Source organism: Cinclus cinclus, chromosome 24 (assembly GCF_963662255.1).
Source record: "Cinclus cinclus chromosome 24, bCinCin1.1, whole genome shotgun sequence".
Lineage (NCBI taxonomy): Eukaryota > Metazoa > Chordata > Aves > Passeriformes > Cinclidae > Cinclus > Cinclus cinclus.
Genome location: NC_085069.1, coordinates 3,746,645 through 3,766,146, shown reverse-complemented (window position 1 = coordinate 3,766,146; position 19,502 = coordinate 3,746,645). Strand labels below are relative to the sequence as shown.

The following is a 19,502-nucleotide window of genomic DNA, read 5'->3' as shown; positions in this document are numbered from 1 at the left end:
CTGAAGGAAAAAATGGAGCAAACCTAAGTTAGTGTGGAAATGAAATAGAAGATTTGGGTTGTTCCAGGTGTTTGTGGTGGAATTTTTCACTCTAAATTCTTGTTCAGGAAAATCGATTTCCAGATCTACTTCATCTATTGGGGAGGAAGGAGGGAGAAGAGTGGAGATTTTTAGCTCTAAGAGGGAGTGTTAGAAGCTATGTTAACATTTTGGAAGGGAATTTCTTCCACATACTTAAGAAATTCTTCAATAAACTTATTTTTTTCCTTTTCTTTTCCTTGCTATTTTTCAAAAGCTTGAAAATTGTGCTTTACATACTTCTGAATTTTTGAACCAAAGAGCAATATTCAAGAGCCTGACTTTACTGAAAGAACTGAAAAGAATTAGTTTTCACCTGTTTGCATTTATTTCCTGAAAATGTTTAGTAAATCTGTTGGGGGAATGGAGAGGACATAGTTCAGGCAACAATGTGGAGCCCACGATATTATTGAGTACTGATTTTAATTCTGAGATTGTTACTGGGGAAAAAAAAAAAAAAAAAAAAAAAGAGGTGTGCAGAATTGCATTCCTGCCCCACTGCCTCAAAGATATTTCTTCAATTTTAGAGTCATTGTTTTAAACATGTTAGACCAAGTGTAGGCCTTTGAAGTACTTAACCACTGTAATCTTCTGTAACTATTAATGCAACTCTTGATATTAAATGCTCAAAGCTTAAATGATATTGGAAAGATAAGGACATGCATTACTCCTTAAATTAATCCTTCATTCCTGGAAATCACTGTAAATATAAATATCATAAAAGTAAATGTCCTTGTTTGAAAGACATCTGTTTGCTAAGGAAAGCAGAAGCTTCCCTTTGGACTGAAAAATGTGATCCTTCCTTCTTTCCTACCGATTATTAGGATTTTGAAATTAAGGGAGCTCTCCGGCAAAGATATGGGGGTAAGAATAACAGTTCTTTACTAGTATATCTAACAAGACAAACAAGAACAACAGCAGCTATGAAATTAGCCACAAACAGAACAGTAACTCAGTCCCAGTGTTTTTTGGCTGCAGGCACCTTTTCCCTGAGCTGCAGTTCCCGGTGCTGGGGGCGGGCAGGTCCCGCAGAGCTGCAGGAGGGCTGGGGGTGATGGCAGAGCTGTCCCAGGGAGAGACAGAGAGAGATGGAGAGAGCTCTCCGCTCACGGTGTGGGTCCTGGGGCTCAGCAGAGTGCTGGAAGGTGGCAGGTTCCAGCGAGAAGGCAGCAGGGCAGGGTCCCACAGCAGTGAGGATGGCTCCCGGTGATGGCATGGCAGGAATGCAACACAGGCGGCGATCGTCCTTCTCGTCCCAACTCCAAGGGGGAAATGGGACCCAGGCCCAGCCTTCCGCTTCCTCTTCTGCATGTTTCAATCTCGCGGGGTGTCCTTCTTCTCTCTCTCCTCCCCCTTGTCACCAGGGCCCAGTCAACAGGTATCTTAGCATGACAATGGGGAAAATTCCACAGAGGGAAAAGGGAAAGAAACAACCCCCAACAGTACAGGGTTCTTAATTGGATGTCATATGAATTTTTATCTTGAGCGTTTGTAAATCCACAAAAAAATTATAAGGTATAATATTCTTTGCAGAAGCTTGACATCTTTGATTTTAATCACATCTTATTTTGTACCAAAAAATTATTATAACAGAAAATGCTGTCTCATACTTTTTAAATTTCAAATTCATTACAAAAAGAATGCATTGTTTTTTGTCATATTGCTTTATTGGCATTAAAGTTTCTCCCCTAGTCATATATGCTAGACTCCTTACAGCAGCATTCCTAGAGAATTGCACAACTGTGTGTATTATGAAAGAAGTGATGAAGAGGGGAAACCCTAGTAAAAAAAGCAGTGGGGATAAGAAAAGTGTAATTCATAAAACATACAAAAAAAAAGCAAAATAAAAAACACCCAACAAAACAAAAAAAAAAATGGTAAACTATGGTTCAGTTAAATGAAAGTAAGCATTAAAAACCTGGGAAGTTTCAGTCTGGTAAACCACCAGGTCCAATTCTTTCTTGATTGATTATACAAAATTTGTGAGTTCTCAAGTTTGTGGACAACACTAAATCAGAGGGAGTAGACAATGTGCCAAAGGGCCCCCATGTTTTAATGAATCCAGAGGAAGGCTGGATGAGTTCCTTGAACAGAGAGCCCAGCTCTAGGTGTCCAAACCAGGTGGGATTCAGCTGCCTCTTCATGGCTTGATTTTGGGGGAGCTGCATCCATGGATTCACACTTGCCCATCTTAAGTGTCTGGAATCTGAGCCTGAAGGATGGTTTCTATCAAAATGGAAATTAGCACTTCTAGGGCACGGATCTTGTGCTTCAGAAGGAGTCTTTGCAGATGAGTGCTGTCCTCATGGCCTGGAATAGCAGGCATGCAGAAGAACTTACAGGACTGAGTCCCCTCCAGGGGAAGCTGCGTGTTCCTGGTCTCTGCTGGGGAAGAAAGGGTGGTGGTACCTTGGACAGGATGAGAAAGCAGAGAGTCAATGATAAAAACAAAAATCAACCTCTCCTTCACTTCCTTTCTGACTGAAACTGTAAAACAAAGCTCAGAGAACTCACATTTGTGGGATCAGTATGGTGACGAGGATTTGCAAATCTCAGCTGTTTCAAGAGAGGTGTTTAGCCCTCAAGTTACCTGAAGATCTATGAACCCTGAGGCTCTGTGAATGATTTCATTTGCCCAAGACTACTTGCACCGAACAAAATGAGTCTGCTTTACAGCAGAGCTTGGTCTCAGCTGATGCTAGAAATCTGACTGTGCAGTTGCCTCTTGAAGCAAGGTGCTCGCTTTGAGAGAAAGTGTACAGGTGAAAAACTTGTCTTAATTCCTCCAGTTGGAACAGATCTTCAGTATTGTTCCAGAAAACTCTGAATTAACCCCACCTGATCTGATTTCAGGCTCCAGAGCACTGAATGGGAAAGCCTTACTGTGACAGACAGGAGAGCCAGGGGAGAATCAAACCAACCATGGTGCAGAATAAACACAACTAAATCCAGTGCAGAGTTCCAGCTCTGTGCCAGGATCCTTGTGCTGGTCTGGAGCACAGAGGTGCGGGACGGAAACATGAAAACACACGCTTGGGCTCACAGGAATATCCAGAGACAATTAATCATCCTTTCAGAATTTCACGGAAGAGGTTAAAAGTGTCCACACCTTGCTTATTTTCATCTTTTGAATGGAAAAGGGGATTTTGAATTTAGCTTTCTGTAAATGCTTTCATTGTATCTGCTTAAGTATAGCTGGAAGAAACCTGACTCCGTCTGGCAATAGAAGTATAGGCTACTTGGGAATAATTGTCATAGGTTAAACACCCAGCAGATTGCACCAGTGATTCCTGCTGTCACTAGAATAGCCAGCCCGTGGAATTTTGTGACTCTCATGCCCTTGGTGCTCCAGAAAACATTGTAAACTCTAGATTGGCAGTAAATTGGCAGTAAAAACCAAATAAAATAAAACACAAATACAAAAAGGCAGAAAAGACTGTAGTTCTTAAATCTGAGTAAGTCTTTTGTTTTGCACTGCAGGTCTAGACATAATACGGTGAAAAATTAGTTTTTCTAGATAGAAAGTTTTACATCTAGGTATTTCTAATACGTACTACATCTTTACAAGGGAAATGCTAGACACTGAGCTCTCATTTTAAAATAGTGCAGTAAACCATGCTAAATTCTCCAAACCAATAATTGCCATTTCAGATTTTGTCTGAATCAGGTTTTATTCTTTCCCCAGCCAGTGCCCTCTCTGCTCTTTGTCTTTCTTTCCATCTTCCTCTGTCCTTTCTCTCTGTCTGTCTAACTAGCTCTTTTTTGACATCACTTCCTTGCATTCCTTGGGCTTTCTCCTCTGTCTCCCACTGCTGCAGCTCTCCTTTCTCAGCGGAAGGTCCCAATGCTTTTGTCTGCCTCAGGCTCTGCAGCCACCCAGCCCGGGGCTGTTCACACCCTGCTTTGTGCCAGCCTTCTCAAGCCCCTCGGTACGGTTCTGTTTGCCAGCACTGCCGTGCCCTGCTCCTCAGCACCTCCCAGCCGGGCCCCTGTGTCCGCCTGAGCCCGGCACTCAGCTGCGCTTCTCCAGCCCTCGGCAGCTCCCGCCTCCCTGCTCCCCCTCTCTGCTGTGCTCACACCCGGCAGAGCAGCACAGATCCGCCCCGTGCCCCAGCCCTGGCTCGGGGCCCGCCAGGAGCCTCCACCCTGCTCCTCACCTGCACCAGGTGTGCTGTCACCTGAGCAATGGCCAAACAACCGGGAGCCTGCAGCAGCCACTCATTCCCTGACACTGCAGCTGATGCCTCCATGGGCTTCCTAAAAGCACAGGCCACACAAAGCCAAGGGAATCAAAAGCAGATATATCTACTGAATAAATAAATTCCATACATCAATATCAATATCAATATCAATATCAATATCAATATTTATTGAAGGGCCTTGAGGAACATTTCAGGCAGACAAAGCCTCCCAGGGGCTACACTCCAAAATGGACCGTGGGTCACGGCTTCTCGTCCTTTTCTACGTTTGGCCCATTTGCCTATTGGAGGTTCATCTTCCAATGACAGCTTCAGGTAATGAAGTCATTTACCTTCAGTTTGTTCACCCCCAACTCACTTTTGTTTCCATTTCCTGGGGCCTGAGGCAGTGAGGGGTCCTTGATTGCCAGGCCTGGGCAGGAATTGCTGTGTCTGAGCAGAATGGGGAAGCAGCAGCTCACACTGTGCATGGAGTTTGGAGTCACACGCATAAGAATGGCAGGATTGCAAATCTATGAAAAATACAAAAGCTACAATCCTGAGGCATCAGGGGTGAATAGCAACCAGCTGCCTCTTTGGAGCCCGAGGAACAGCAACTGCCTGCCGCAAGGCCCAAAAGCTTGTTGGTCAAATGCAGCAGGAACAAAAGTGCCTCCAGCCATCCTGAGTCGGAATGTGGCTAAAGCTGTGTCGGATCCAAGGCAGCCTGGAGGAAGGAGTGAATGTGAAGCTGCTGAAGAGCTGCCCAGGAGAGGCTGGGGCCCTGGCAGCCAAGGCTCACCCAGTGCAGCCTCTGGGGGTCCCTTTGGTGGGGCCAGCCCAGGGTCAGCCTGTGGGTGCACCTTGGGGGCACACCAAACTCACTGGAAAGGACCCTCTGAGAGCTTGGGTGCCTTGCACAGGAGTCTCACAGGCACAGGCCAGTGGAAGAACAGAGTGGAGTGGAACAGAAATGCCCGGCAGCCTGAGGGCCAGACACAAGTGTGACCTGGCTTGTGACAGCTCTGGGCAGGGCTCTGCTCACTGGGCTCTGTGCTCTGGGGAAGGAGTTCACTGATCCTTCAGTCAGGGGAGGCCCTGCCAGCCAGTGAACCCCTGTGCATCAGAGGACAGGGGGAGTCCCAGTGACTGCCACCTGGGAGAGGAGCCATGTGGTTCCAGGGCCCAGGAGCCATGTGCTTCTGTGACCTCAAGGGGATCCATCCCTGTGTGCCCCCATGTCACTGAGGGGCAGCGATGTGGCACCTCTCCAGTGATTGTGACTCACCTGCCCAGGGCTCAGTATCCTGAGAGCAGGCTAACGTGTCAGCAGGTCTTCAGGATAGCTCAGCTTAGTCCTGTGCTACGCACCTCTCTGCCTTTCAAACAGATTTATTGTATACTGTCCTCTTCAGCTTTTGTCCTCTCACAGGTAATTATGACTTGACTCTTGGGATAGATCATAGAGGAAGGAGAGAAAAGTTTAGGCTGCTTATACCTTCCTAGCTGAAGGCTGAGCTGTTGCCCCTTCGTAGGCTGTCCACATACAGGCTAGGCTAGAGTTCTTCTTTGCTGATTCTATTTTCTTGACTATAGCCTAGGATAGGTAATTAAGGGGAGGCTGCAGTCTGAGGGGCTGGGCTCAGCCCAGAGTGGCAAAAAGCCCACCTTGGATACTGCAGGAAGGAGTGGGAGAGAATGGGGAGCAGCAAAGGCTCTTTGTTAAATTATATAAGATCGTTAAGTTCTTTAGTTAAGTTAGTGGCTGAAAGCTGGTCACTCCTGCAGAGGAGGGAAAAGCCAGAGAGCTCTGCTGTTGATGCTGTGACAGCAGCAGGGCCTCCTCAGAGAAGGTAACATGCACTGGAGCACTTCAGAAGGACCTTTGAAGCTCCTGGGGCTCTGTCACTGATCACAAAGCTGTGAGCCTGCAGTTCAGCAGTTGGCTCAAGCACCACTGAAACTCTTAATGGCAAATGCTGTTCTTCCATAGGTTGTATTTCTTTAGAGTTTTTATTCCTTTGGTGAGATGTAGTCATTTCTTTGCAATCAGGTGAGGGGATTGATGCTGATCCCTTCCTGGAGCACGTCCTTGGTCATCCAGAGCTTTGCCCGCTGCTCCTGAGAGGGACGATGGCCACAACAGGGAACAATTCCTGTGAGTACCAGCTTCACTGGCAGCTTTGGACTTTGTGACTCCCCACAGACAGCTGACATGACTGGTGCTCAGATCCCAGAATGATGTGCTCACAAGCTAGAGTGAAGTCTGGGATGTTTGCTGAGAACAGCCAGACTGACCCAGGTTGTTTAGTCCCAGGAAAACACCTTTTGTCACTATGAAGAAGACTTTGAAACATCATTGCTCATAGGGAGGTCTGACAGGTCCTTGAGTTGCCTTTTGTGCTCAGTACTTGCTTGTTTTCAAGAAGTTCCAGTCAGTTAGAATCAGGGAAAGCTTGACCTGATAATCCAGTCTAGAGCTCTGGTGAGAAGGCAAGGTACCCTGAGGCCCAGAAATCAGAGCTGGGGCTTGTTGGACTCTTGGCAAAGTAAGCAGGGGAACAGACTTTTCCAAATCAGGAAATTTCAATGGCAGTGCTAGGCTTCCCCTGATACTGAGTTGAAGGTTTGAGCTGGTTGTCCTGACTGCTTGTGTAGAAAGCTCAAAGTTTAAATATGCTTTCTTTCCTCGCCTCATCTCTTTCCAAATGGAATTTCTCTGCAGTCATCGCCGAGGGAATAGCTCCTCCAAAAAGGATCCTCTTCCCACCAGAGAAGATTTGCATGGTCTGGCAGCAGAGACAGAGTGCTGGAGCAGGGCTCTTCAATGTGGGCAACACGTGCTTCCTCAACGCTGTCCTGCAGTGCCTGACCTACACCCCCCCACTGGCCAACTACCTGCTGTCCCAAGAGCACAGCCAGGCCTGTGAGTGCTTTTAGGAGCATCTCCTGAAAATCTCTTCATCAAGTCCCAGATTCCCAGAATGTAAAATTTGATTTCAGACAACAGCAGCCCTTTGTCAGCCCCATGAGTCTGTACTCTTTGAACACTGGAGCCTCGAACCCACTTGTCCTAGCCTGCTGCCTTACCCTTAATGAAAACACCTCTTTCTCCCTGGCAGTCTTTATTCCTGCAAGTTAAACCCTCTGTGCTTATTGCACAGAAAGCTCTTGGTTTACCATCCCTCTCTGAACATTTTCTGCACACTAAAATGCCCTGGGACCATTGGGACATTGGGAGGAGTGGAGTATTGGAGTGGAGTGGCAGTGCAAGAGGAGGAGTCTCCCACTGCTGTGGATGTTTTGCTAACCTAAGGACCTTCCCTGTGTCCCTCTTCAGGTCACCAGCAGGGTTTCTGCATGATGTGCATCATGGAAGCACACGTGAACAAGGTCCTGCGTTCCCCTGTCAGTGCCATCCTGCCTTTGGCTGTCCTCAAGGTTTTCAAACGTAAGTCGTACCAGGTGCTTGAACAGGTTTCCTTCCCTCCTTCTATGAGAGAACTGAAACCTTCTTTCTTAGGCATAGGAGAACATTTGGAGCCCGGCAGGGAGGAAGATGCCCATGACTTCTTGTGCTGTACTGTCAATGCCATGCAGACAGCTTGTCTGAGTGAAAGCAGCGAGTAAGCACAAGCAAATCACCCTCACAAAGTTCTGAGCCCTTTGCACTGCTTGGTGTGCTCCCATCAAGGGAAACCTATACCCTGGGCTTTCAGGCCAAGCAAAACTCTTGCAGGAGATAATGCTCTGTCTTCCCACTTGTTTCCAGCTTGGACCTCTCATCTCAATCCACTACCATTGTCTCTCAAATCTTTGGAGGCTTTCTGAGATCCAGAGGTATGTTTCCTCAACTCTTACTCTCTTTGACATTGCCTGTGTCCTTCTGTCTGCCTGTGCCTGACAGTTGGTCTGGTGGGACAGGTACAATGTGTAAATGGGCAGTGTCAGTCAGCTTCCCATTGCTGAGCATTTGGATTTTTCCTTCCAGTCACCTGCGTCAGCTGCAAAGCCGTTTCTGACTCCTACGAGGCCTTCCTGGATATCCCTTTGGATATCAGAGTAAGAAGCTTTTGCAGTTGTGCTTCAAGACATGCCAAGGCCCTTGCAGCTTTCCAGAGTCAGCACATTTGTCTTAAAAATGTGTGCTGTGAGCACAAGAGATCTTGGTGGTGGGTGGGAAGGGGAATGGATGGTGTCCTCCTGCAGAGGCCATGGCACTGGTCTCTCTGTAGGTGCTGTCTTTAAGCTGGTCGAGCAGCATTATCCTCTCTGCAACCACAATATATCCTCATCCTCCTTTGCTTTGCCCTCCCCTAACACTTGTCTGGCTCCCAGGCCGATGGGTTGGGTTGTTTGCACCACTGATGCCCCTGCATAGTGTCATGAGTTGATGTGAGTGGTGTGGTGGTACGGGGAGGGAGCTCTTGATGGCTCCGGGAGCCTCTGGGACACAGGGAGATGTTCAGCATCCCACTCTCTTTCTGTCTCCTTCTGGACAGCTTCATGGTGGGTCTCTCCAGCATCAGCTGCAGGGGTTTGCTTGTCAGCTCGTGGGAGTTGTTTGGGTGAGGCAATTTCCTGCAGCTCAGTGTGCTCATTTGTCACTCTTGCAGACAGCCTCCACCCTCACTGCAGCTCTGGAGGACTTTGTGAGACCCGAGCACCTGGATGGTGAAAACTGCTACAAATGTAGCACGTAAGATGATTACTAAGCACATATTACCAGGAGATCCTGTGTGAGGGAGTTGCATGTCATTGAGCAGAAGTCATCTTCTCATGGAGCTTTGCTGCACACAGAGGAGATGCAGCTCCTTTAAAATAGAGCAGGGAATAGCCTTAGAATAGCAAAAGCTGTGTGAGACAGGACAGGTTGCCTGGCCACCCTGGGGGAGGATTGGGTGCATTTCAGCACTGGGTTCTGTGCTTGGTTTCAAGGTGTAAGAAGAATGTTGCTGCCTTCAAGAAGTTCACAGTCCATTGCGCACCCAAGGTTCTCACGGTGTGTCTAAAAAGGTTTGACTGTTTCACCGGTAGGAAGATCAGCAAGGTTTGTACACAGCCGGTGTGCAGCTTTCTCTTCCTGGAGCAGATTTCCCTGAGCTTGTGCCAAGGCACTGGTCTTGGGTTCGTCATGTTCCCTTCTGGGGAGAGAATTCCCTTGGGAAGACAGGCAAGCGCTCTTCTCCAGCAGAGCTGCTTTGGCCAAGAACAGTTTCCTGCCACTCAAAGCATTACACCTTTGTGATGGTGTGCTTTATGGAAAACCAGCTGCTTGTGAGCCCCAAAGATGTATTTACACACCTCTGGCCCCTGGATGTGGCAGGCTATTCTGAGTCATAGGTCAGGGTCACTTCTGAGCCCTGCTGGTGTCTGTGCAGGTTGTGAAGTACCCCGAGTACCTGGATCTTCGCCCGTACATGTCCCAGGCAGAGGGAGAACCCCTCCGTTACTCCTTGTATGCTGTCCTGGTGCACAGTGGGGTCAGCTGTCATACAGGACACTATTTCTGCTACACAAAGGTAGTCAGCAATGTCCTTCCTTCCTTTTTTCTTTCCTTGCCAATGGGGAAAATGTGTGTGGGGAAGACAACTTTGCTGTCGGTGTTACTGACAGCCAAGGTTTTGGGGCAGGAGATGTCTTGAGGGGCTGGACTGGATTTGTGTTGACATACTCCTTGTTAGGTAGTTTTCTGCCTGTGTTTTTGGTGAGAAACCATGCAGAGATCCTTGTCCTTTTTTTTTCACAGGCCAGCAATGGGCTGTGGTACCTGATGGATGATGAGTCTGTGGAGCTTCGTTGCCTTGACACAGCTCTCAGGCAGCAAGCCTACCTGCTGTTTTATGCCAGGTAATAAGCAGCATTCAGATGCGTTCAGAAGATGTTTCCTTTTCCCTGTTTATTGGTTTGCTTCTCATAGTGCAGAGAATGCAGAGATTTCTCACCAAAGGCAATTACTACCAGCTTCATTCAGTGCTGTGGAACCTGTGCTGCCCCAAGTCTGTCCTTCAGGCTGCTGCCCTGATGTAGCCTGCTACTTGCCTGCTCTGTGATGCTAGACTTTTGTAGAAAAGAGTGAGGGAACTTAAAGGGACCTGCCAGGAAAGATGGGGAGGGAGCCTTTATCAGGAAGGGCTGGACAGGATGAAGGGTATCAGTTTTCAGCTGACCCATTATGGCAGGTTTCCATGAGATATTAGGAAGAAATGCTTGAGTGGAAGGGTGGTGAGAGCATGGAACAGGCTGCCCAAAGAAGCTGTGGGTGCCCCATCCTTGGAGGTTTTCAAGGCCAGGGTGGACAGGGCTTGGAGGGGCCTTGTCTATTGTGAGGTATTCCTGTCCATGACAGCGGGGTGGCACAAAATGAGCATTAAGATCCCTTCCAACCCAAGCAAGCGTGTGAATTTTGTGCAATTCACATGAGGGTCTAGAAGGTATAAAGATGAGGTTTATCTGAGATCGGAGTAGACTTGGTGAGAAGACTCGAGCTAAAATTTCCATTAGTGGCCTTGGTTAAATCTTCTCTCTGTCATAGAAACCTCTCCAAGGAAATGAGCGAATCCCAGAGAGGGCTGCAAAAACAGCCCGAAACTGAGATCATTCTTTTCTTTTCTCCAGATGTTCTGATCTGAAAATTGGAGAAAGGGCTTCTTCCTCACTGGCACCACCGTATGCCCCTTCCTTCCTTCCTCAGTGGGAAGCTTCAGGACCTTCCAACAGGATCTTGCAGTGTGCTCCTGGCCCCGGGGTTGCTCAGGAGCAGGTCCTGCTGAGGCAGAGGGACATGAGCAGATCCGTGCAGGGCAGTTACAACCTCTGCAGCCCCTCTGTGCAGCACACAGTCTACGAGCCCTCAGCGAGGAAGAGGAGGAGGCTGACAACAAATTCCCCGTGTTGTGATCAAACCCCTGTGGATAGAGCAACTCCAGGGCCCCCCAGCTCCCACTTGAAGCAGGCTCCCAAGCTCAGGGCTGCTCGGAGGCAAACCCGAGAGAGGTGCAGAGAGCAGAGGAGATCCCCACGGCGGGGCTCTGACCTGCACGGCCGCTTTGTGCAGTGCACAGACGACCAGCACCCCTCTGTGAGCAAGAGGAAGAGGAGGAGAACAAGTTCTTCCCGTTGTGACAGAGCCCCAGGGGATAACGCAGCTTCAGGGCCCTCCAACACCAGCTTCAAGCAGGCTCCTGTGCTCAGGGCTGCTCAGGAGCAATCCCAAGCGAGGCTGAGGGAGCGGAGGGGATCCCCAGAGCTGGGCTATGATCTCCACAGCCGGTTTGTGCAGCACGCAGCCCAGCGCCCTTCGGCGAGGAAGAGGAGGGTGCCCATGGCCTAGAGGGGCAGGTCTGAGAAGAGCTCGGGGCACTCTGGGAGTGCTGCAGTCAGATTTTGGCCCTGGCTGAAGCAGAAGGGAAGATGAGCATTGAGTTTGTTAGCACAGGTTTCCTTGTTTCCTTCTCAAAGATGAAGAAACAGTTGGTTTATATGTGCAATGATGCTTGTGAGTAGAGTAATAGGCTTTAATTAGGATTCTTCATTCCACAGTGTAGATAGTTTTTGCTGCTAATATAGGTCAGTAGTTGTTGAAATCAATATTGAAGCAATTTTTTAATTAAAGCTAGAAAAATAAATGTTAAGTACAGACTGATATTACCCTTGCCAATGTCTCTTTTTCTCAGTCTCAAGGTGAAATCTTGCTGGGTGTCCCCACTCAAAGGAGGAATCTCCAGGCACATTCTGAGAAGGGGAGGGGGGGGTTAGACATCTGTCCTGTTGAAGAGTGGGGCTTTTCCAGAGTGAAGTGATGGACTGTGAGTGTCACAGTGCTCAGGGAGCTGTGCCAGCTGGGGCAGGATGCTCTGCCTGAGCAGGGATACAGCAGCTCCAGCTGTGTCCTGTCTACACCTTAGCAGGAATGGCTTGAGCAAGGAGGGCCTCCTGTTTGTAGTGTTAAAGAATGCTGAGACCAGCTTGACCAAACTATCCTGTCACCACTGTCACTGAAATCATCAGGATAAATTAAGCTCTCTAATGCTACTTTTAGTGTCAGGAAGCACACATTCCTTTCTTAGAGTGCCCTTCTGGGCAACTCCTCCCACTTTATATTCCAGGCAGGATGCTGTGTGGTGTGGATGTCCCTCTGGGCAGTTCAGGTCACCTGTCCCAGCTGTGCTCTCTGCCAGTTTCTTTTGTGAGCCTCCTCACAGGCAGAGCAGAAGATGAGAAAACAAAATGTCCCTGACTCAGGACAAACGTGACTTAGCAAAACCCCAAACTTCAGCGTATTATCAACACCATTCTCATTGCAAATCCAGAACACAGCACTGTAAGAGCTACCGAAATAAAGAAATTAACTCTACCCTGTCTGAAATGAGAACAGTGGCATTCCAGCACAATTGCTGAATTACCTTTGTTAGTTCCCTCTTTATCTCTGGGTTCTGCACAGTGTCCATGTGGTTCAGAAATTCTACATTCCTTGAGTCCATATTCAGCCATAAAATGCCTCTTCCAGGTCTGAGACCATTGATGCATATCAAGGTTAATTACAGTTGTTTTAGCAAAACGTAAAGCTTCAGGGCTTTTCCCAAGCTGTGTTCCCACTAGAGCAGCTTATGGCAAACCTTGCTAAATGTTGGCTACAGTGGCATATGACAGAGTGGAAAATTACACGGCTCATGATTAATTAAAAGAAGTAATTAGAAAACTGAATTGAAAGAATGAATTAGAAAAGGTATTTGTAAAGTTCTATCATTTCCAACACCATGAGGACATGCAAACAGAGAATCCCTGATCTGAGGGCAGGAGCAGCAAGGATGTCCAGGCCTTCACATGGAAGTGAGAGTCAGACGGGTCACATGGGAGAAACCAAAGTGGTGCTAGTACCTTCTTCAGCAGCAAAGCCTATTTTGTTGAATAGACCTGCCAAAACCTAATGTAAAAATGTATCAGAGGCAGCCAGTCAGGTTATGCTATAGAAGGGCAGTCCCACTTTTGCATGACAAGGATTTCTAGCATACCTCCCTAAGGTGTGTGAATATCCCTCCCTTGAGCAGGGAAAGCCCTGAAGGTCACTTCTCATGGCTGAGCAAAATAGGTTTGCTCATGGTTGTTGGATGAGTGACATCAATCTCTACGTAATTGTTTTGCCTGATTTCATAGAATTGCTTCTCTGTTGCTTCCAAGATAGTGCACTATACTGTAACACTAGTAGTTAGTTAGGGTGTGTTACTATGCTAGTTCCACTATGTTAGTTATGTTAGTAAGGCTGCCGATGCTATGTAACAAATACTTGTGATCAAGTTATTTTGCTTAATGATTGCAATCAATTTAAATGAATTCTTAATTTTATTTATATCAGTAGATTTGGTTTGCCGTCTTTAATCCCACGGGGCAACGTTGTATACAGGCTCAATTACACCTCTGTAACCCTTTGCATAGAAACTGTTGAAGAGTCTGGGGCTGGGCTAGGATCCAGCTGCATGCAGACTTCTCTCTGAGGAGTTTAGAAAACAAAAGTGTCCTTCCTGTACCTGCTGACTTGACAGGAGGGCTTCTGTAACAAACTTTGTCTGGAGTGGGTCTGTTCTCCACTCACTGATAACTTTTGCAAGGAGCAGGGAGTTGGACTGGATGAGCATTATGGGTCCCTTCCCACGTGAGATATTCGATGATCTGATGATTCTATTACATGGTGGAAGGGGAAAGGGATTTTCTTTTTGCCACCATGGAAGTTGGGAGAAGTATTAGTAAAAACACTGGTAAAGGGAGGGCTGCAGGGAGCAGTATCACCTTCCATCACTAAATTGGACTAGGATTTCATAAAATTAAATGAAGACCAACAGCCATGCCTGGCCTTGCTAATTGAGCCTTCTCCCAAGCACAATGGGAATATCTGCTGGTAGTGGATAACATTGAGTGAGTTGGTCTGTGCTGTGAAAGATGGTCTGACTGCTTGGTGGGCACATCTGTCAAATAAATCTTAGCCAAAGAAATAATTGGAATGCTAAATCCTTGTTTGCTGCAGCAGATGTGGCAAAGAAAGTGGGTGATTTTTGGTTGGTTGATTGGTTGGTTGGATGGGGATTATTGTTGTTGTTGGTGTTCTTTTGGTCTTTCTGATTAATGACAAATTTAAGGAAGAAGGAGTAGAGGAACCTACATGTTAATTTGTGGGCAAGAATGATCTTTTTGGTGCAACTTTATCCCAAAGTATATGTGAGGACTGGATCAATACACACTCCTTTGTCTTGGGTTCCTCTGCAGCAGAGTCACTGATGGTGTGACCCAGAAATGAAATATGGGTACAGACACCCAAATGGTTTAAAGTGGGCATGTTTCAGCAGGCTGTAGTACACAGTAGCAGAAGCAGGCGAAGTATCTGGCAGCAGAGGATCCTAAAGCCAAGGAGGATTAGCAGTGCCTTAGCAAAAGCTATAGCCTGCATACTTCTTCATGATACCCTAAAAAGGGTCCTTCAAATCTGCGAGCGATGAGGTATGCCAGGAAATAGATCAAGGTAAACTAATTTTTAGTTGTAATGATCTGGACATCAACAGGGAAATAAAAATCAAGATTGGCAATGAGTGAATCTTTTGTCCCTTATCCCCAAGTGAATGTGGGCTGCATCTTTGTTTCACCTTCAAATTTTGCTGAGAAAGCATAAGTATGGTAAGCCTGTGTGGCAACTCTGTCATTAATCTGGCTGCATTATGAAGTAATAGTAATTACTGCAAAGTAAAACCAGATCTTGATATTTGTGTGGGATATCTGGGTTTATATAGAAATCATTTGCAAGTTCTGTAAAACTAGAGGTGGCTGTGAATCAGCTCATACACGTGCATCATATTTATCCAACCTCTTAACAACTATTCCTTATTGCTCCAATCAGCACTAGCCAGTCTCAGTGGACTTTATATAGATGTAGTATAAAGAGCTGTGGACAAACCTCTCTTCTGCTTCACTGCACAGTGCTCAGAGTTGAAAGCTTTTCAGGAGACCTCAACATTTAGGGGTTTTTTCCTATCCTCTCTCTTCTTCTACCACACTCCACAACAGGAGAAACTACCTTTGTTATATTCAAATGTTGCAACTGATGATTTTTGAGACTTGAACTGATTAGTCCATAAAAAGATCTCTGCCACAACAAGTTTTCTTCTTCTACAGAGTAAAAGTGGTAGCTGAGCGTTTGAAGAGAGTGGTGAATATACAGCCTTTGAAGGCAATGCTATGAAAGAAGAATCAGTCAACAATAGACAGAAACAAAACGCATAAGACTACCTCATTTTCTTTAGAAGCTTTTATAATCTTTTCAGAAGATCTTCTCAAAATCTGAGTAGTATCTAAATTCTAGTCCTCTTTCTGTCTGTTCAAGCAGGCAGTTGTATTCTGATTGCAGATTTGCCCGGCTGTTTGCAGCTTCATCGGCTGCTGGACACTAAAACGAGGAGAGCTCTGCAAGGCACCAGACAAGGATGATCCTTGGGAACCTCAGTGGATTGAGTGAATTCAGACTCCTGGGTTTTTCTGGAACCTCTCCTTTACACCCTTTGCTCTTTCTAGTTTTATTATCTCTTCATATTCTCACCTTGATGGCGAACACAGTGATAGCTTTGATAACAAACAGTGATAATCGCCTTCACACCCCGATGTATTTCTTCCTCACTCAGCTGTCCTGTTGGGATATCTGCTATTTGTCTGTCATTATCCCAAGTATTCTCGAGAACCTGATGGTGGGAACAGTGCGTATTTCCAAGACAAGATTTGCAATGCAAATGTTTTCCTTCCTTTTCTTTGGAGTTGCTGAGTGTTTTCTCTTGGCGGCCATGTCCCTTGATGGTTATTTTGCAGTTTGCTGCCCCTTGCATTTCACAATTATCATGAGCAGCAGGGTCTGCAGAAGCCTGGTTGTTGGAGCTTACATCTGTGGAACTGCTGAGGGCTTAGTTCACACCCTCATCACCTTCAGCTCACCCTTGTGTGGTTGTGCCATTGACCACTTCTTCTGTGAGATTCAGCCTCTCCTGGACCTGCTCTGTGGCAACACTCTCCCAAGTGAAATCCAGGTCATTGTGGTGGCTGTCTTTGCTATTCTGAGTCCTTTCTCACTGGTCATTTATTCCTGTATTCCTATCGTTTCCACAATTCTTCACATGGCATCAGCTGAGAGCCAGGAGAAGGCATTTTCCACTTGCTCCTCACAGCTCCTGGTTGTGACTGTTTTTTATGGCACTGCAGGCTCCATGTACCTGCGGCCAAAATACAGCTACTGTGCATCTGTGGATAAATTCCTCTCCCTTGCTTATTCTCTGGTGACTCCTTTATTGAATCCCATCATTTACAGTTTGAGGAATAAGGAGGTGAAAGGAGCCCTGAAGAAGAAATGGAGCAAACCTAAGTTAGTGTGGAAATGAAATTGAAGATTTGGGTTATTCCAGGTGTTTGTGGTGGAATTTTTCACTCTAAATTCTTGTTCAGGAAAATCAATTTCCAGATCTACTTCAGCTATTGGGAAGGAAGGAGGGAGAAGAGTGGAGATTTTTAGCTCTAAGAGGGAGTGTTAGAAGGTATGTTAACATTTTGGAAGGGAATTTCTTCCACATACTTAAGAAATTCTGCAATAAATTATTTTTTTCCTTTTCTTTTCCTTGCTATTTTTCAAAAGCTTGAAAATTGTGCTTTACATACTTCTGAATTTTTGAACCAAAGAGTAATATTCAAGAGCCTGACTTTACTGAAAGAACTGAAAAGAATGAGTTTTCACCTGTTTGCATTTATTTCCTGAAACTGTTTAGTAAATCTGTTGGGGGAAAGGAGAGGACATAGTTCAGGCAATAATGTGGAGCCCAGGATATTATTGAGTACTGATTTTAATTCTGAGATAGTAACTGGGGCAAAAAAAAAAAAAAAAAAAAAAAAAAAGAGGTGTGCAAAATTGCATTCCTGCCCCACTGCCTCAAAGATATTTCTTCAATTTTAGAGTCATTGTTTTAAACATGTTAGACCAAGTGTAGGCCTTTGAAGTACTTAACCACTGTAATCTTCTGCAACTATTAATACAACTCTTTATATTAAATGCTCAAAGCTTAAATGATATTGGAAAGATAAGGACATGCATTACTCCTTAAATTAATCCTTCATTCCTGGAAATAACTGTAAATATAAATATCATGAAAGTACATGTCCTGGTTTGAAAGACAGCTGTTTGCTAAGGAAAGCAGAAGATTCCCTTTGGACGGAAAAATGTGATCCTTCCTTCTTTCCTTCCTTCCTTCCTTCCTTCCTTCCTTCCTTCCTTCCTTCCTTCCTTCCTTCCTTCCTTCCTTCCGATTATTAGGATTTTGAAATTAAGGGAGCTCTCAGGCAAAGATATGGGGGTAGGAATAACAGTTCTGTACTAGTGTAACTAACAAGACAAACAAGAACAACAGTAGCTATGGAATTAGCCACAAACAGACCAGTAACTCAGTCCCAGTGTTTTTTGGCTGCAGGCACCTTTTCCCTGAGCTGCAGTTCCCGGTGCTGGGGGCGGGCAGGTCCCGCAGAGCTGCAGGAGGGCTGGGGGTGATGGCAGAGCTGTCCCAGGGAGAGACAGAGAGAGATGGAGAGAGCTCTCCGCTCACGGTGTGGGTCCTGGGGCTCAGCAGAGTGCTGGAAGGTGGCAGGTTCCAGCGAGAAGGCAGCAGGGCAGGGTCCCACAGCAGTGAGGATGGCTCCCGGCGATGGCATGGCAGGAATGCAACACAGGCGGCGATCGTCCTTCTCGTCCCAACTCCAAGGGGGAAATGGGACCCAGGCCCAGCCTTCCGCTTCCTCTTCTGCATGTTTCAATCTCGCGGGGTTTCCCTCTTCTCTCTCTCCTCCCCCTTGTCACCAGGGCCCAGTCAACTGGTATCTTAGCATGACAATGGGGAAAATTCCACAGAGGGAAAAGGGAAAGAAACAACCCCCAACAGTACAGGGTTCTTAATTGGATGTCATATGAATTTTTATCTTGAGAGTTTGTAAATCCACAAAAAAATTATAAGGCATAATATCCTTTGCAGAAGCTTGACATCTTTGATTTTAATCACATCTTATTTTGTACCAAAAAATTTATTATAACAGAAAATGCTGTCTCATACTTTTAATTTTTTAAATTTCAAATGCATTACAAAAATAATGCATTGTTTTTTGTCATATTGATTTATTGCCATTAAAGTTTCTCCCCTAGTCATATATGCTAGACTCCTTACAGCAGCATTCCTAGAGAATTACACAACTGTGTATATTATGAAAGAAGTGATGAAGAGGGGAAACCCAAGTAAAAAAAGCAGTGCGGATAAGAAAAGTGTAATTCATTAAAAAAAAAAAAACAAAAAAAAAAACAAAACCAAAAACGACCTAACCAAACAAAAAAAAATTGGTAAAATATGGTTCAGTAAAATGAAAGTAAGCATTAAAAACCTGGGAAGTTTCAGTCTGGTAAACCACCAGGTCCAATTCTTTCTTGATTGATTATGCAAAATTTGTGAGTTCTCAAGTTTGTGGACAGCACTAAATCAGAGGGAGTAGACAATGTGCCAAAGGGCCCCCATGTTTTAATGAATCCAGAGGAAGGCTGGATGAGTTCCTTGAACAGAGAGCCCAGCTCTAGGTGTCCAAACCAGGTGGGATTCAGCTGCCTCTTCATGGCTTGATTTTGGGGGAGCTGCATCCATGGATTCACACTTGCCCATCTTAAGTGTCTGGAATCTGAGCCTGAAGGATGGTTTCTATCAAAATGGAAATTAGCACTTCTAGGGCACGGATCTTGTGCTTCAGAAGGAGTCTTTGCAGATGAGTGCTGTCCTCATGGCCTGGAATAGCAGGCATGCAGAAGAACTTACAGGACTGAGTCCCCTCCAGGGGAAGCTGCGTGTTCCTGGTCTCTGCTGGGGAAGAAAGGCTGGTGGTACCTTGGACAGGATGAGAAAGCAGAGAGTCAATGATAAAAACAAAAATCAACCTCTCCTTCACTTCCTTTCTGACTGAAACTGTAAAACAAAGCTCAGAGAACTCACATTTGTGGGATCAGTATGGTGACGAGGATTTGCAAATCTCAGCTGTTTCAAGAGAGGTGTTTAGCCCTCAAGTTACCTGAAGATCTATGAACCCTGAGGCTCTGTGAATGATTTCATTTGCCCAAGACTACTTGCACCGAACAAAATGAGTCTGCTCTACAGCAGAGCTTGGTCTCAGCTGATGCTAGAAATCTGACTGTGCAGTTGCCTC

The 19,502-nt window shown here is 46.0% G+C and overlaps 1 protein-coding gene across 1 annotated transcript; it reads left to right on the top strand.

The window, feature by feature from the left end:
- The first annotated feature begins 15,724 nt into the window (after positions 1–15,724).
- LOC134053473 (olfactory receptor 10C1-like) lies at positions 15,725–16,663 on the top strand. Its single transcript, XM_062508485.1, has one exon. The coding sequence runs from the start codon at positions 15,725–15,727 to the stop codon at positions 16,661–16,663; it is 939 nt and encodes a 312-aa protein (XP_062364469.1).
- The last annotated feature ends 2,839 nt before the right edge of the window (positions 16,664–19,502 follow it).